The 17900-nt window shown below is 38.1% G+C and overlaps 1 protein-coding gene across 2 annotated transcripts in view; it reads right to left on the bottom strand.

Moving 5' to 3' along the window:
• The window catches only part of Pla2g4a (phospholipase A2 group IVA), a 127394-nt gene that overhangs the window by 97864 nt on the left and 11630 nt on the right, over positions 1-17900 (bottom strand). The window contains exons 1-2 of one of the 2 annotated variants that reach the window (XM_042674500.1): positions 3186-3195; positions 3043-3142 (exon numbers count right to left, since the gene is read on the bottom strand). In XM_042674500.1, coding sequence (XP_042530434.1) covers positions 3043-3075 — 33 coding nt within the window. In that variant the 5' untranslated portion in view covers positions 3076-3142; positions 3186-3195. Of the gene's footprint in view, positions 1-3042; positions 3143-3185; positions 3196-17900 lie in introns of those variants that run through there. The other variant, XM_042674499.1, reaches the window with a different exon arrangement.

Genomic DNA, 17900 nt, shown 5'->3' with positions numbered 1-17900 from the left:
TGAACTCAGGGCCTGAGCACTGTTCCTTATATTTTTGTCTCTCGAGGCTAGCACTCTAGCATTTAAGCCATAGTTCCACTTTTGGCTCTTTATGGTTAACTTAGGATAAGCATCTCACAGAATTTCTTGCCTGGGCTGGCTTTGAACTGTGGTCCTCAGATCTCATGATCTCATCCTCTAATGAGCTAAGATTAGAAGAGTGAGCCACCAATGGTAGCATCACTGAAAGTAGAAGCTTGTTGGCTTCAAACCCTTGTCCTTGCACCCTAAGTGTGGCAAAAATCAGCCCAATCTCATGTGCTACAGACAAGTAAACGGTTTCCGCCTTTCTGGAACAAAAACTCATTTTTAGTTTGCTAGCTTGATTTTCCCCATCTTCCCTTATTGCTAATATTGGTTTGCGCTGAGCATATTAGCTTACATACTTTGAAGAATGCTTCTCTAGCCAAGACTTTATATTGGTAACAGAAACGGAAAACAGATACTATTACTGAGCCTTAAAATATTCCATGTAGTTTGATTTCTAAATAGTCTCTGATTTCCAAACACATTTTAAATACGTAATGCATATTAGAAGAAGAATATAGCAAATGTTGGTGGCTCACACCTGTAATTCTAGCTACTCAAGAACAGAGATGGAGTGGATCATGGTTTGAGATCAGGCAGAGGGAAAAAGGTGAGAGACCCAATCTCAACAACAACAACAACAACAACAAAGCTGATATGGTTATATATGCCTGGTTATATATCCCAGGTACAGGGGGAATATAAATAAATTGATCATGGTCCAGACTGGCCAGGCAAATAAACAAGATCATATCTCAAATACAATCAGAATATAAAAGACTGGATGTATTATTTAAGTGGCGAAGCATTTGCATAGCAATCACAGGTTTGTGATCTGCCATACTGAATTTCTTTCATCACCTTTCATTCCTGATCACTTGAGCTACAGCTCCAGATCTTTTGTTTTAAGTTTTTTAATTAAGTTTTTTTATTGTGAAAATACTGTACAGAGGGGTTACAGTTACATGAGCAAGGTAATGAGTACATATCTTATCAAGCATTGTTGTCTCCTCCTTTGTTTTTCTCCTACCATCCCTGCCCTCCCACCTCCACAACTACACTCTCCTCACATCTACCCCCCCATACTCCCACCTAAATTGTAAAGTTCATTTTTCAACATAGCGTCTTGTACATCTCATTGTTGCAATGGGTCAACCTGTATCCCTATTTAAACCTTTTGTTTTTTCCCTTCCCCCCCCCAAATTATACTGACATCAAATACAGTGAAAACGGGTTATAACGTGGGGGAGGAACATACAAAGAAATAAAAAAAATCACGTGATACCTTATAAATGCATTAGAAACAACAGCAAGAAAGAAAAAAAAAACTTGTGTTTCTATCTTGGGGTTCATTTCACTTAACTTCATCTTATCTGGTCATATGTACGTAGCTTTTGATCTTTTCTACTTGTCTGAGACATATACTAGATATTGCAAATAAGGGAAACTGTGGGACCTATGTTTCTTTGGGCCTGGCTTACTTTACTTCATGTAATTTTTTCCAAGTCTTTCCATTTATTTTGAGTCAGGGTCAGATTGTCTTTGCTCAGGCTGGTCCCACTTGGTGCACTTCCTAAATAGCTGGGATTGAACGCTTGAAGCACCATGCCATGTTTAGGGTGGATACTTTAGTCTGAGTGAGAATTTCACAAATAAATGCAAATGTAAACCTTCATAAAGTTTAACAAGTAAGATTTACACACTATACTTGCTACACCTCAGTTTAAGAGTCAAAAAGAAAAGTTTGCAAAAGAAAACTACTAATAAGAAAATGAAAAAAAGTAAACTGAGAAAATTCATAAAAACTATTTCTAGTCTATATAAACCTGAGTCTCATGTTAAATTCAGCAAGGAAATTTTTTATTATTGTTATCAAAAGAAAGAATGCGCATCTCCCATGAAGCTTGGAAAATTACATTCAATTACTAAAATTTGAATTACTCAACTCTTGACTCAAAAGCCAACCAACCATAGGAGTTTGTTTAAAGGTTTCTCACTAGGAAAAGATTACAGAATTAATTGCCTTGGAAATGCATGCAAAAAACATCACCCTAAACTCAGATACTCATTTATCTTCTTTTCTCAAAATTATGTGAAGGTTGTAACTACACATTCAGATGACGGCTGAGTCCTAGTCACAATTTTTTTAATTGTTGCATGAAAGTTCAGTGTTCTTATAGATGTTTTGGAATTTTTTCTGTTTGAATTCCTTTTCTTCTGGAAATTTACAATGATAAAAAGAAGATATGACTTAGTTCTATTATGTACGATAGCCTAATTTACCACAGTAAGTGCCTGAGTATGAAATAGGGATACTGGGTCTAGTCTTGGCACCTGGGTAGGTGATGGGGACTTTCTAAAAACTCTTAGAGATGAAACCCCACCCTCAACTCCAGGTGATAAACCTAAATTCAAGGGACTTGGACAATAGGTTACTGGACCTGCCAGACCTGTACCATGAACTCTGGAGACTTGTTGAACTCTCGACCTCCCTGGGACTCTGCCCTTGACCATGACCCTACTTAGGCCCAACCACCTCAGCCATTATTGCACCATGCTTCATGTCTCCTGACTCTCCTCAGGTCACTATGTCATCCCTCTTCTACTCTGAATTAGTCGATCTGGTTTGTTGAGATGGTTTTTCTGCTCTTTCTTTACTACTTTCATGGCTCAATTTCCTAACAGTATTACATGTATTGGAGGCTGGAAGTTTGGGGGGGACACATGTCTGCTCACAAATGCCAGCTTTCTAATAAAGATTCCCGATCTGACCTCACAAAGTGTGGCTTTTCTTTTCTTTTCTTGTTTTAAGTGTGGCTTTTCTGTATCTTGTGATCAAATTCTCTTACAGCAAGCAGAATAACAAACCCAAGGAGTTGTCAGAGTTTTACCTGACTAGTAACACCAGCAGTACACATACACAAAAAATGCATTGCTCCTTTCCCAGAGAGAATGCATGAACAGTAAGTGACTTACTATAATATGTTGATAAGGATCTATAAAAGACATTTTGGTTTCAGCTTCAGAAATTTTCACACTTCAAAGGTCTTCTCTGGCACTCTAGCTTCTTTTAAGCCTGAAAGATAAACAATCACCATTGTTAGCCTTCTCTTGCATACAGTTCCAAGATTTAAATGACCAGTATACAGCTTAGGAAGTGAAAGTCTACAGAAGGGGACCAGATGGGTTGAGCTCCCTAACTGTGTAAATGAATGACTAGAAACACAATGACTTGGGGAAAGAGTAAATAAACTTTGATAGCATGGTTTCACTGCACATTTATTTGTTCAAATTTATTCTGTAATGACTAGAAAACTACAGTTTTCTGTTTTGATTTGCCAAGTATTTCAAGAGCCATGAATTAAAATTACAAGAAATGAAAAGTAGTTTTGTATTGTTTATAATTTAAGAGTACATCTCATTGGGTTTTTTCAGTTATACACATTCACAACAAAAAAAAAGATATTTCAATTTATCTAGTTTCATGTAGGAAATTTTTAATGCATCCATGTTAGTAATGATATTTCATAGAAAATTTTTAAATTTCATTCTAAGGCCTAAGCAGTAAATAAAAATATTTAAAGGAACAATTTTCTATTTCAGTTACAGTAAAACATTTTAATTAGCTAGAGCAAGTTGATTTTCTATTCACTTAAGAGTTATATAATCTTCATCCTGGGCTATATTTCTTTTATGGTATCTGTACTAGTTAATTTTATTACTAAAGCAAAATACCTAAAGCTGAATAAATTAGAAAGATTTCATTTTGATTTAAGAATCTTATCCAAAATTGAGAACCATATCTACTAATGGCCTTCTTGATCTGCTAATAGCCTGAGATAGTATAGCATCCCAAAGCAAGAGGTAAAGAACATGCATGTGGGGGGGTGAATAGGAAGGGTATCTTCTGGTCTATCTGACTCATCCTACAAAGCCAGAAAGATTCATTCAGGAAAGGAGTAGTCTAAAGACTTTACCAGATCTGAATTCATTCATTCACAAAGAATATCAACACCCTTTCCCCACCATCCCACCCCCAGCAGCCCCATAAACACCACAGCCCCATGTAGTCTCCTCCTGCTTATACCTCACAATGGGGATTAACTTCCAGTATGAGTAATATTCAAACCATAGCATCATTGCAGACTGCTACTCAACACTGGTATGGGCTCATGATTGCTAATTTACAAATATGATCATTCATTTCCTGTTGTAGTATAGTATGTCTGAGACTAGCATCTAAGTGTTCTTGAAACAAGTCTTTTTACGTAAAGGAATAACAGCATAAAATAATACAGGCAATCCCAGTACCAGTGGCTCATATCTATAATGCCTAGCTACTCAGGAGGCTGAGATTTGAGGATTGCCATTTTAAGCCAACCCTGCACACAAAAGGTTGTAAGATTCTTGTCTCCAATAAACTATTCAGAAAAATCTAGAAGTGGCACTGTGTTTCAAGTTGCTGGAGTGCTAGCCTTGAGAAATAAAAGCAGCTCAGGAATAGTGCCTAGGCCCTGAATTGAATCCCCAGGACTGGCAAAGAAACAAAAATAAAAAAAATTACACAAAGAAGTAAGGTGATTGTTGACTCTGGCATTTGCATTTGAATTTGTAATGAAATAAATATATGTACACACCTACGTTAGGTGATACAGTCATAATTATTTAGCACTTCCCATTATCAGATTTTCTAAGCTATTGTTATGATATATTACTTAAAATGTTTAATAATAGCTAGACTTGCCATTATACCTGATGCTGATTAATTCAAAGGAGACCTACATCATTCCCCAGGTCATAACACAATGAATATTCTGGAACTTCTAGAATACATTCTTCTATAAAACACAGTATGTGAATCACCTGCTTCATTTTCACCATCTACATCTAGCCAAGAAATGGTATCCAAATATGAATCTTTCAAAACTTATAATGGGCCACATAGAGATCTTGAACCTAGGACCATCTTGTTGCCCTCCCTCTCAGGAAGTGGCCATGTCCATCCAGTTATAGGACAATGCCTGAGCAGTACTTCAAGGTTCGGCACTTGAGGGAAAATCATGGTACTCTATCTGAAATAGCATACCAAGACTGAACAAGTTAACAATAACTAAAGATATCTATCCCATAATAATGTCCAATGCATGCAAGTCTTTCTTTTTAAAAATGATCACATGGATTCCTTAATAGTATTGTACATTGCCTAAAAAGGTATACAGTCTATTATAATTATTGTAGAAAACAGGAAATTTTGATGATTTGTTATACAATAACACTTACGATACACTTTGTGCTATAGTGAATCAGGTGTTCAATATGGCGCTTTGCCCCTACAGATTCTATGCTTCACAGAGTCCCATAAAGAGTTTACAAGGCCATCCCATTCACAGTGACTTCCACTAACATAAGCATCTGTTAGTTCATTCAACAGAGACATTTTTGCTAACTATCCAGTCTACACCAGGCACTGAGAATGTGAACAAGGCAGAACTGCTACTGTCAATAAATATGAAGTGGTAATAAATCCACTTTATATAAAAACCAAGCTCAGCTTAGTTTTTAATAGCCATCATTGGCCCAAAGAAGTAACACTTTCTGTGATTAATAACATCTTCTGTTGGAAGGGAATCCTTTTTTAATAAAGAAATGTTTTCTTTTTTTCGGGGGGGGGTCCAGTTGTGGGGCCTGAACTCTGGGCCTGGGAGCCATCCCTCAGCTCTTCAGCTCAAAGCTAGTGCTCTACCACTTGAGCCACAGCGCCACTTCTGGCTTTTTTCTTATGTGGTTCTGAGGAATCAACCCAGGGCCTCATGCATGCAAGGCAAGTGCTCTACCACTGAGCCACCTTTCCAGCCCCAAGAGATATTTTCTTGTGTTCCTATTGTTATAGAAAAATCAACAGGATCTGCATATTATGGTTTGCTTACTGACTTGCTACCAAAGCTGAACACCTTTGTCTTTCACAATATAATACTTGTCAACAAAGGCTTTCACACTGAGCTACTTTCTCCTCTTTTCTGTTATAGTCATTCTGGTTTTGTTTCTTCAAATGTATGATGTTCTCTGTTTCAAGGCTGTACCCTACCTCTTCTAACCTGCATCTTCTATCCATTTATTTATTCAGCAGATATTGAAATAATATATTCAACTCCTATATGACAATTATTGTTCATTGCAGGGTATAATGAAGCAATATGATGGGTTAACTAGCTTCCTTCCCCTCTCGGAGGTTTCTGTTCACAGAGGATAATCAGGAAGCAAGTAATCCATAATCAGGAAGCAAGTAATCCAAATCATAAATGTAACAATAGTAGTCACATATGCAACTACTATACATATTTCTAAAATGATAGATACACATAAACGGTAGAAAAAAAAGAATAGGCTGAGACTAGGCTCTGTAAAGAGATGATAGAGGAAGGAGGTACAGAGGGAGTCAGAGGGTTTGGAATATAACACAGGCAGGTAGATAGTTGGAGGAAGTGAGAGAAGACATGTGGCTGGCAATGACAACCAAAAGCACAAGTGGTTTCTAATGAGGTTGAAAATACAGGCAAGGGAAGATCGTGCAGGGCCCCTCGCTAAGTCTGACCTACTCTTCAGGACTAAGCTTGAATGTCACTTCCTCAGAGTAGCTTTTTGTGGCCTTCAGAGGTTTGGTCTGCTTCCCCCCTGTGCACTCTGACTTCTTTAGTTCTTTCATTGTGCACGTTTGCAATGGCTTACTTTGCAGAGAACTAAAGATGCATAATTTGAGTGACACTCCTTATTTCCTTCAAAGAGTTGTCTCCTATGCAAAGCACAGTACCCAAACTACAGTAGGTTCAAGGTAGGCTAAATGTCTGTTGGGCAGCATCGCTCAGTATTGCCATGTTTGTGTGCTGAGTGAAGGAAATTCATAGAAAAGTGTGGGCTTTCTGCTGATGTGCCTTGTCTTCATTCTTGAAAAGTTTTCACATCATATGATGCTAAAAATGAATCTATATTTTTTTAAAAGCAGAACAAGTGAAAATTCAAGAAGGGGTAAGACAAGTATTGAAGTTGCTTAAAGGAAATCTGTTGCTGGGCTCCAATGTTTTGTGTCAACAAATTTATTTCCTCTTTTCATTTCCAGCAACCAATTTATAACCATTCTCTTCACCCAACTATTAGCCACAACTGTATTCAGTAGCCAGACTTGGACACAGACTCCTTGATATTAACATGAAGAAGTAAGAAATATGCTTAAGATAACTAACTCTCTTGATATATCTGTTATAATAATTCTCTTTCTCTCTGTCTGTCTGTCTGTCTGTCTGTATATCTCTCTAAGGTTAGGAGCTAGAAGATAACTTGCTATTAAACAAACATTTAATCACAACATTTAATCTTTTAGTCCTATTGCACCTAACTCCCTTTTGTTCTGTAATTCCATCCAGGAATAACTGTCCCCATTTTAATGAAAACTCAGTCAGCCTTAGAACTTTTCTGTTAACTTTTGTAAGAAGAAATAAATTCATAAAATGAAATGTCAGGTCCTTTCAAAGCTGAAGCCAGAGCCTATTGAAGGCATGGAAAAATGAAGTCACCTTCCCTGGGTTCAATCTTTACAAGCTATAAGATTTTGATAATTCTGGCTTGGAGAAATCTAATGAGGAAGAGATAATAGTAACAAAGAACTAATTACCTAACTGGGTCTGTTATAAGTTGGGCCTGATATTTTTATCCTGAATATATTTTGTGGAGTCTTCTGACTACTCTAAATTTGAAGTCCCTTCTCTCTGGGTTCCCTAACTTCTGTAAATGCATTTGTACTTCAGTTGGGGCTTTGTTTCTTTTGTAGGCCCTGATGCATCCAGTTATCCACTCCCAACTACCTTTTGAAATATGGATGCTGGAACTAAGTAACTCCATCTTGTCCTCTCTGCCATCTTGCCAGCTTGGTGGATGATGGGAACTTTCTGAAAACTCTCAGAAGTGAAATCTCACACCAAGGTGAAGGGCATGCTTGAATTGCTAGAAGCAGGAGCAGGGGCAGGGACTTGAACAATAGGTAACTGAACCTGCAAGGTGTGTACCATGAACTCCTGAGACTCTCTCTGGAGCCCACTGTGACCCTGCAAACTGATCATGACCTTATTTAGAGGCAATCACTTCAGCGGCCATTTTGTACCATGCTTCATGTCTCTGACTCTCTTCAGGTCACCATGGCATCCTACTTCAACTCCCCATTAGAGCTGATCTGATTTGTTGAGATTGTTTTTTCTACTCTTTCTTCATTCTACTACCCTCGTGGTTCAGTTTCTTGACAATATTAAGTACATTCAAGGTTGTAAAATTTGGAGGGACATGAGTCTGCTTGCAGTTGCTGGCTTTCTAATAAAGGCTCCTGATTGGACCTCTCAAAATGTGGCTTCCTTTTTTTGGGGGGGCGGGGGGTCCGGTGGTGGGGCCTGAACTCTGGGCCTGGGCACTGTCCTTCAGCTCTTCAGCTAGTGCTCTACCACTTGAGCCACAGCGCCACTTCCGGCCTTGTTTTTCTGCTTATGTGGTGCTGAGGAATCGAACTCAGGGCCTCATGTATGCAAGGCAAGCGCTCTACCACTGAGCCACCTTCCCAGCCCAAATTTAGCTTCTTAGTATTTCCCGATTTAATTCCTATATAACACTTTCTCTGAGGTACTTTCATTCTCTCTAAAAAAACTACTCCTAATACTCAGGGCTCCCATTATTACATGGAGAAAGCTCATAAGATTTGCTTTCTTTCATAGATTCTGAGAATGCAATTATTCCAAACTAAAACTTGATTGTGCTATCTGTGTCTCTTCCAACTTCTCAAGCTAGAATGGACACCAGCCTGCTACAGGAAGCATAGTTGAAATGTCTTTTTTAACTTCCTAATTTTCTAACAGTTCCTCTCTTTAACTGGGAGATTAAGAGATAAAGTCCTTCTTTGGGTGAAAGAATTCCAAAACAAACAAACAAATAATAACAACAGCAAATCTTCCAAAACTCTACTCACATCTCTAGAAGTTCAATCTTCTATTACTTATGAAGGATTTAAGGGCTAGATTTATATAATATTTTCTATCTTTTTTATTTTTTACAAAATAGAAAACTTAGGCTGTTTAATAATTCAAGTATTTTGTAGCTCGGCTGTATTTTAGCATCTTGGCCAAAGTTTCCAGTTTAAGGCAAATATAGTAGTTGACCAACTTTCAAAATGACAGAATAAAAAATTGCTAAGTACTCTTCCTTAAAAAAAAAAATCATTGATCAAATGGGGCAGATTTACCTCAATGTGCCACATAAAGAACTCTGGAAACTAACCAAAGGACATACCACAAATGGAAAACATTAATTTTGATTAGCCAAACTACATTTTAAGGCCAAGAGAAATTTGTGACATTTTAAGGAGGAACTGTTCCTACCCTCCCCCAGTTCTATAGCACCGAGTTATGATTGGGAGGGCAGGGAAGCTTGAGGTGTGTAACTGCTGCCTTTTATCAGGATTGGCTAGCAAGGGTTTGGAGCAAGGAATGGAAAATTCCATGCTCAGGAGTTGTCAAAGCGATCACAGGAGCAAACACTTGGGGAAGTGGAATGCTAGCATCCATACTGGTTAAAGCAAATATTGAAAACAGCGGACTGGCCAGAGAGACAGAGACAGAGATAAACACAGAGACAGAGAGCAAGACAGAGAGATAGCCTTGCTAAGTCCTAGATTATTCCTGGTGGCCTAGAAAGCTGGAGTATATTCAAGGATATTAATATGAGGTCTCCTGAAGGCAGAAACTGAAAACCAGAGATGACTTATGAACTCCCTGGACTTTGAAAGCATTCACCAACTCACATACAGATCAAGTGGCAGAGTGGAAGACACACTCATTTAGGGTGTTTGAGTGAATCCTTGGTCAATCACTGGCTGACAAAGGACTAACGCTTAAGAAAATGAGTGAGAAATAAAAAGTAATATAATAACAAAAAGACAAACAACAAACAGAAAAATATCTCAGCAGATCCACCAGACGCTGAACACTGTGGAAGACTCCTAAGACTAAATTGAGAAAAATCACTACAGTAAACAAACAACAACAATAACTTCCCCACAGAGAAGATTGGAATCTAACGATACCATAATGTACAACTGATAACCTAAGATGTAATCTAAAACCTCCAGTTTTCAAAAGCATTAGCAATAAAAACAAAAACATATATTTTAAGCTATAAATATGAAACTTTCAGAGAGATAAAAGAAAAATGGGCGACAAATACAGGCTAATTTTTTCTCAATTTTCATTAAAAATGTATCACAAAAAGAGAACTATACCTATATAGATTATAAACAATCTTGTTTTTACTGTTTTAGCTTTCCTTTGTTCTCACATTTTTATGAGCATCAAGTAGTTGTATGAGAGGTTTCATTTTGACATATCTGTATATGCATGGATTGTATCATGATCATACTCACCATCCCTGTCTTTCTCCCAGCTTCCCAAACCAATTTCAACAAGCTTCATTGTTCCATTTTTCACATAAATTTCTTTGACCACAAACACCTTCCTGCCTCCTCTCCATTTCCCCATCCCTATTCCACTAGTATTCAGACCCTGGACAGAGCCTGTTTCATATTTATAGTTTGGGGGGGGGGGGATTGCATATGCTAACTGCTTAAAGGAGTCTCACTGTGGTATTTTATACATGCATACATAGCATTTTAGTCAGATGAACCTTGTCACTTACTATCACTCTCTCCAACCACAGTCAATCTGTTGAGAGTCAAAGACCATTTTTTTTGCCAGTCCTGGGGCTTAAACTCAGGGCATGGGCACTGTCCTTGAGCTTCTTTTGTTCAAGGCTAGCATTCTACCATTTGAGCCACAGCACCACTTCTAGCTTTTTCTGTTTATGTGGTATTGAGGAATCAAACCCAGGGCTTCATGCATGCTAGGCAACCACTCTACCATATTCACAACCCCAAAATAAACATTTGAGAACAAGAGAAAATGACAGCTCAAGTACAAGATAAGCCTAATGAGATTAAGAACTGATTCTCATCAACCAATGGAGGTCTAAAGAAAATGGGAAGACGAGTGCTCAGGGAACAAAACTACAAACAAAGGCAGGCAGGCAGGAAAGAGGGAAGGAAGGAAAGAAGGAAGGAAGGAAGGGAGGGAGGGAGGGAGGGAGGGAGGAAGGGAGGGAGGGAGGGAGAAAGGAGGCATGGGAAACAGAAAGCATAATGGCAGATGAAAATCCAACCCTATCTCTAACAAGAATAGATGTGAGTGATTTCACACTCAAATCAAAGGCCAGTAGTTGTCAACCTGAATAAAAACTAACATACAACAAACTGACAAGCAGCAGCAAGCTCTCAGTTGAGTTGGCACACTGTACAAAGTATATATCAGATAGTACAGTAAGAAAACCAAATCAAGAGTACATAGGGATTTCTTGTAATACTATTGAAATTTCTTACTTTTAGTTATTTTAAATTTTTCACACTTTATTTTGAAAACCTAGGCAGGCTTAGTGGCACACATCTAGCATAGGAGATGAGGAAGGGGAGCTTGAATTTGAGTACAGCATGGTTGACATAGCAAGACCAGTCTCAAAATACCCAATCCACGTGGATAGCTCTAGCTTACATGTATAACCATCTATTCCAAACATATGTTCAAAAAAGAATATCAAAACAATTCCATGGAAAATTTGTTGATATATGGTTGCTTTTATCAGCACAAAATTGCTGGTTATCACAGTCAGATGGTGACTACAACTTCCTTTCCCATTAGGAATATACACCCACTCATTCTTTTCCCCCTCCTTTAATTTTGTTAGTAGGAGAAGGAAATATTTTAGGTTTCTGTGGCATGAAGGTATTTTTATCCAAGCATCCACATCACACACTATCAATATGTTTTTGTCCCCACAATTTACTCAGTCCTGGAAATCTTACTGTAACTTACTTGTACAACCAGTAGAGCTAGTGTTCATAAGACATTGTTTTGTTTTGGGGTTTGTGTGTGTGTGCAAATGGGTATTTTGCTTCTTATAACTAAACTAAATAACTAGTCTTGATGATTATATACACCCTTTCATATCTGAAATAAAAGATATGGTGCTTGTGGTTTGTTTATGTTGTTTTTTTTCTTTTTCTTTATGTTTGTCTTTTCTTTCTGCCCTGTAATTAGAAACTTCCGGGCACTAACAAGAGGGCACTCTTACCTCTGTACTGAAACTGCTGGTTCTCAATGACTGTTTAATACATACTGTGTGATCTGATCAGAGCCTTTTAATCATGTTGTCAATGCAAGTTGGGCTCGTCAGAAAAAAATGAATAAGAACCCAAAGCCTAGATTGGAGCATTTTGTCTCTGCATTACCCCTGCCTCTCCCCCCACTCTGCTCAGACTGAAAGGTCAGAAGGAAGAAAGAGTTATGATAGGGATGTGGCATCAGGAGAAAGAAGAAAAGAAAGCACAAACCATCCTTTCCTCTAACGCCTCATCTCATGAGTAGAAAAGAAAGTAACAAGAGATTGTTTACTGAATTTGTGGTACCTTGTATTTCTCCTGGATATGTCTAAGCATAAGGCCATATAGTATTTCACCGTTATACATGGTACATGTCTTTTCTGTGAGCAACCTGAGAGCATCCTTTCTTCTCTCTGTGCCCCTGATGGACCCAGAGTGATCATTCAATTACTATTGATAGAAGGGTGAATATACAAACATGGGAATTCACACAATGTATTGGGGAAAACTGGTCAGTCACTGATAAAGTCATTTGTTAAGAAATAAGCTGAGTTATGATGACACACGCCTGTAATCCCAGCTCTTGGGAGGCTGAGGGAGGAGGATCGTGACCTCCAGGCCAGCTTTACTCAGTGAGTTTAAAGTCAGCTTCCTGGACTACATAGTGAGACCCTGTTTAAAAATTTAAAAAACAAGAATCAAAGTAAAGTAGAGCTTATTCATTAATTTTTCATACAAATATAGAGCCCTAAATGGGAAGACATCTTAACAGTGGCTAATTTGAATACATATTTTTAAAAAAATTCATATTTGTTAAGTTATTCAGAGGTACTTTGCTAAGTATTATAAATATACCATCACATTTCTTTTCATTACAAGACGGTAACTACTGCCATTACTGGGATGAAAGCAAGCAAATTAAAAGGTTAGGTGACTGATTTACTGAAAACTCAAAGGAAGAAACTTTCCCCAGTCACCTGGCTTACCACGGGCTCCATTGGCCCTACCATCCTGACTTCCTGTCCTTCACAAATCCTTTTCCTCTATACCACTGTGCCCCTCTGCAAAAGACCCCAGGGTCAGCAGATATGCTGAGACATTAGCAATAAATTATTGTCTAACCTCTATTATTACTGCTCAATGACTCTAATGAGTTACTAGAAAGCCATAGTGGAGAAGGTAACACAACATGACCGAAGTGCCACTTTGTGCTAGAACAAAATGCCACATGCTGGTTTGTGTATACTACAGAAGTTCCTTTCCTTATAGTTCTAGAGCTTGGGACTACAAGGTCAACAAACTGGAGTTTGAGAGTCTTGAGGCCTGTCCTGGGCTTGTAGGCCACACTATCTCACCATCCTCATGGGCTCTTTATGTGTTTCAATCGTTTCTTCTTCTTTTTTTTTAATTATGAAATTTTTTTATTGTGAAAATACCTTCCAGAAAGGTTATAAGTCTTTCCATTTGTTAGGAAATGGAAAGACTTGGGAAAGATATCAATCATTTCTTCAGAGGTGATATAATCAGTGTGTAAACCAGGATTGTGTAAGAGATAAGACAAGATTCTCGTACCTGTTAGATGGGGCAGCCCCTCTCATCTAATGTTGGAAAACTCTCTCTCTCCCTCATAGTCTTACCACGTGCGTGCACCCGCACACACGCACGCACACACACACACACACACACACACACACACACACACACTGTATCAATGAAATAGAGTATATAATGCAATCTTATACCACTTCATGGGTAAAAAGCTGAATCCAAGGGAACTGTATATTTGAAGTAAGCCAGCAGGCCAGCCTGGTTCCACACTACCTAGCACACAAAGCAGACATGTCTTTCCACTCCCTAGCCTGTATTCTGCTTTTCTTTCCTTGATCACTCTGGTTTGTTGTTATTCTCCATTGTTTTACCTGTGAGCTTATGACATATATCAAGCTACCAAGTCTACTCAGCTAGGAAAACAGCAAGAACCCCTCCCACTTTCAAGAAAACATTCTTTGTTTCTAACTTTATCTATACACACAGATAAAAAGAGACTAATCAAAGGAAGAATGATATAAATTAATCCTAGTTCTGCCAAAATTTTAAGTTCTAAATAATTGTTTGCTTGGAGTGTATAATAGTCTTGGAATATGAATGTGAAGGAGACAAATAACTGGATTAATCCTTACCATTGATCAAATAAAGTCTCCTGAGGAAAATAAAAGCTAATTTTAAGCTGAGAACCAGTAGCTTATACCTATAATCCTAGTTATTCAGAAGGCTGAGATCTAGAGGATCACAAGCCCAGCCAGGGCAGAAAAGCTTGAGAGATTTCATTTCTAAAATATCCAAGAAAAGGCCAGTCTAGAGGTGTGTCTAGCTGGTAAAATGCCAGCCAAGCAAGCAAGCTGAAAAGGTATGAAGTCCTGAGTTCAAACCCTGGTATCACAAAAGATAAAACAGTTTACTTTTATCTTTTATTCTTTAGTTTTAAACATAGTTATATGTTGTTTGCTTGCAAATATTAGACAGACTGATTTGAAAATTCTTGTGTGTGTGTTTGTGTCTGTGTGTGTGTGTGTGCTGGTCATGGGGCTTGAAATCAGAGCCTAGGTACTGACCCTGAGCTTATTTTGCTCAAGAGTAGCACTCTACAACTTGAGTAAGACTCAACTTTGAGTAATTTCTTGGAAATGTCTTATGGACTTTATTGCCCAGGTTGAATTCCAACCACAATCCTTAGATCTCAGTCTTCTTCCCCACCCCCACCCCCACCTTTTTTTCCTTTTTGCTGGAGTTGAGGCTTGCATTCTGGACCTGGGCACTGCCCTTAAGCTCCTATTGCTCAAGGCTAACCCTCTACCACTTGAGTAACAGCACCACTTCTGGGTTTTTCTATGATTACTTGGAGATAAGAGTCTCACAGACTTTCTTGCTCAAGCTAGCATCAAACCATAATCTTCAGATCTCAGCCTCCTGAGTAGCTAGGATTATAGGCATGAGCCCCAGGTACCTACCTTGATTTAATTTCTCTTCTTCCACATAGATCATTAATATCAAAATATCACCATAATATGTGATACATGCATTATGCTTGTTTCCAGAAAATAGAGAAGAATGATCTATCTTCTCCTTTAAAAAAGCAGTTAATGATAAGTGTTAACACCTTTTCAACATGTGTGAAAATGTGGCTGAAAAAACTGGAAATGAAGTACATTGCTCAGAACCATTTCACTTCTTTCTACTGCTTTCTCTTGGCAGACTGGAAGCTCCGCAAATACATTACCCAAAGGAATATGTGTGTTGAATTGAAGGTTCTAGGCATTGCATTCTTTTATAGATATATAGATTGATATAGATATAGACATAGATATAGATATAGATATGTAAAGATAATGTACAGAGGGGTTACAGTTACATGAGTAATGAGTACATTGTTTCCCCTCCTTTGTTTTTCCCCTACTATCCCTACCCTCCCCACCTCCCCAACTCCTCCCCCCCAAGTTGTAAAGTTCATTTTCAACATAGTGTCTTATACATCTCATTGTTACAATGGGTCATCCTGTATCCTTATCTCAGCATTTTGTCATTTCCCTTTCCCTCCCCAAATTAGAAAAATGTATATACAAGATGCAGGGCACTGGAATCAAATACAGTGACAACAGGGGTTGTACTATGGGGGAAGAACAAACAAAAGAAACAAAAACATCACATAGTACATTAAAAACAACAGCGACAAAGAAAAAAAACCTCTTGTGTCTCTATCTTGGGGTTCATTTTGCTAGGATCATCTGTACGTAGGTCATATGTACATAGCTCTTGAGCTTTTCTGCTTGTCTGGTAAGATTATCCTAGACGTATACTAGTTATTGCAAACAAGGGAAACCATGGACCTATCTTTCTCAACCTTTTCACTCATGGCTGGTGTTCTACCATTTGAGCTATGCCTCCAGCTCAGATTTTTACTGTGTGTTGATGAAATCTCACAAACTGTTCTTCCTGAGCTGGCTTCAAACTAAGTAGCTAGGATTACAGGCAGCATGAGCCTACCCTTTTCAGACGTTCAGTTCTTCTTTAATTGTTGCTTTATTCATAATTCACTGAAGATATCCACAAAAGAGAAAGACTTATCATTGCTCTATGATAAGCAGTTGTGAGAAACTATCAGAAAAAACATGGTATTGGCTTAAATATCTCATGACAGGCATTTTATTTCTGGATGGCAAGGTCAGACTCTTGAGTTTGCTTTTCAAGAAGTACTGTAACTATTCAGGTAGTTGGTAAGGTTGAGCTTGTGTTAAATAAGTGAGTGTTGACTATGATCTTTAAGTGGAACTAATTGATGGGAAAATACAGCAGGGGTTGTGAAAGCTTGGAGGAACTGGCCTGCCTGGCGCTGGCGTCATTGTGAGGTCAAACCATGAAGCAGAAGAATAGCATTGTATAAGAGGTGGATTGAATACCATGAAATTGGCATTTGGATTCATCAGTCTTTTCCTTGACGGCGAGAAGTTTTAGAAATACACTTCCAGATACAGTGAACAAAAATTCACTTTTGCAATGACAATGATAAAGAGCTACCTAAATAGAAAGTATGTACTGGCCAGGAGAATTCTCAAGGATATCTGTTCATTAGTTAGTTAGTTATTCAAATCTGGGGTTTGAATTCACTCTTTGTCTTAACTAGGCAGGCATTATACCTCTTGAGCTATGTTTCCAATTTCCCTTTTGCTTTGGTTATTTTTTGAAAGAGGGTCTGGCATTTTGTCTGGGCTAATATGGATCACTATCCCCAATTTATGGTTCCTGGCATAACAGGCATGCACTACTGCACCCTGTTTTTGTTGAGACAGGTTTACATGCTCTATGCATTCCTTTCCCGGGCTGGCCTGGAACCACTATCCACTTGATCTCAGTCTCCTGCATAGCATGAATGACAGGCCTAGTTAGGGGTTGAAATGGGGACTTTGGAATATGATCCTCCCAATCTCAGCCTCCAGAGCAGCTAAGATGGCAGGAGTAAAACATGGTGCCCAAAACTCAATGATTAATTAATCTTGGTGTTACAGATCTTTTTGCCAGTCTTGTGAAAGCCAGGTACAATGCTTGAGTATGGACTGACATTTTAAACTCAGGAAATAAAAATATCACAGTATAAAAGAAACCAGCTATGATAGTAAGAATGAAGTCTGGCAGTGTGTAGATATTAAATAATATTTATATGTACTATGCAGCTTTTGAAGCACATTCTTCCTACTTCTGTGCATTAACCAGCATAATTCTAACATACAGAAATACAAACTATGTTGACATCAAATTGTTGAAGTCAGAATAGCTTACAGAGCTACAAAGAGTAAAAGGATAATTATATATATATATATATATATATATATATATATATATATTTCTTTTGGTACTGCCTACCTCCCTCTGCTAGTACCATAAACATGCAATGGATGTTGAATATTTGGATATTATGAATTTTAAAATCAGACTGAAATGAACTACAGGTACTGCCATTTGCTTCAAAATATGAAAATTGTTTTCATTAGACAGATGAGGAATTAGGCAGGAGGAAGTTAGATAACTGTAGCTAAGCCATTGCATA

This window comes from Dipodomys spectabilis, unplaced genomic scaffold (assembly GCF_019054845.1).
Source record: "Dipodomys spectabilis isolate Male_0828 unplaced genomic scaffold, ASM1905484v1 ptg000019l, whole genome shotgun sequence".
Classification (NCBI taxonomy): Eukaryota; Metazoa; Chordata; class Mammalia; order Rodentia; family Heteromyidae; genus Dipodomys; species Dipodomys spectabilis.
This window is presented reverse-complemented; position numbering and strand designations above follow the sequence as displayed.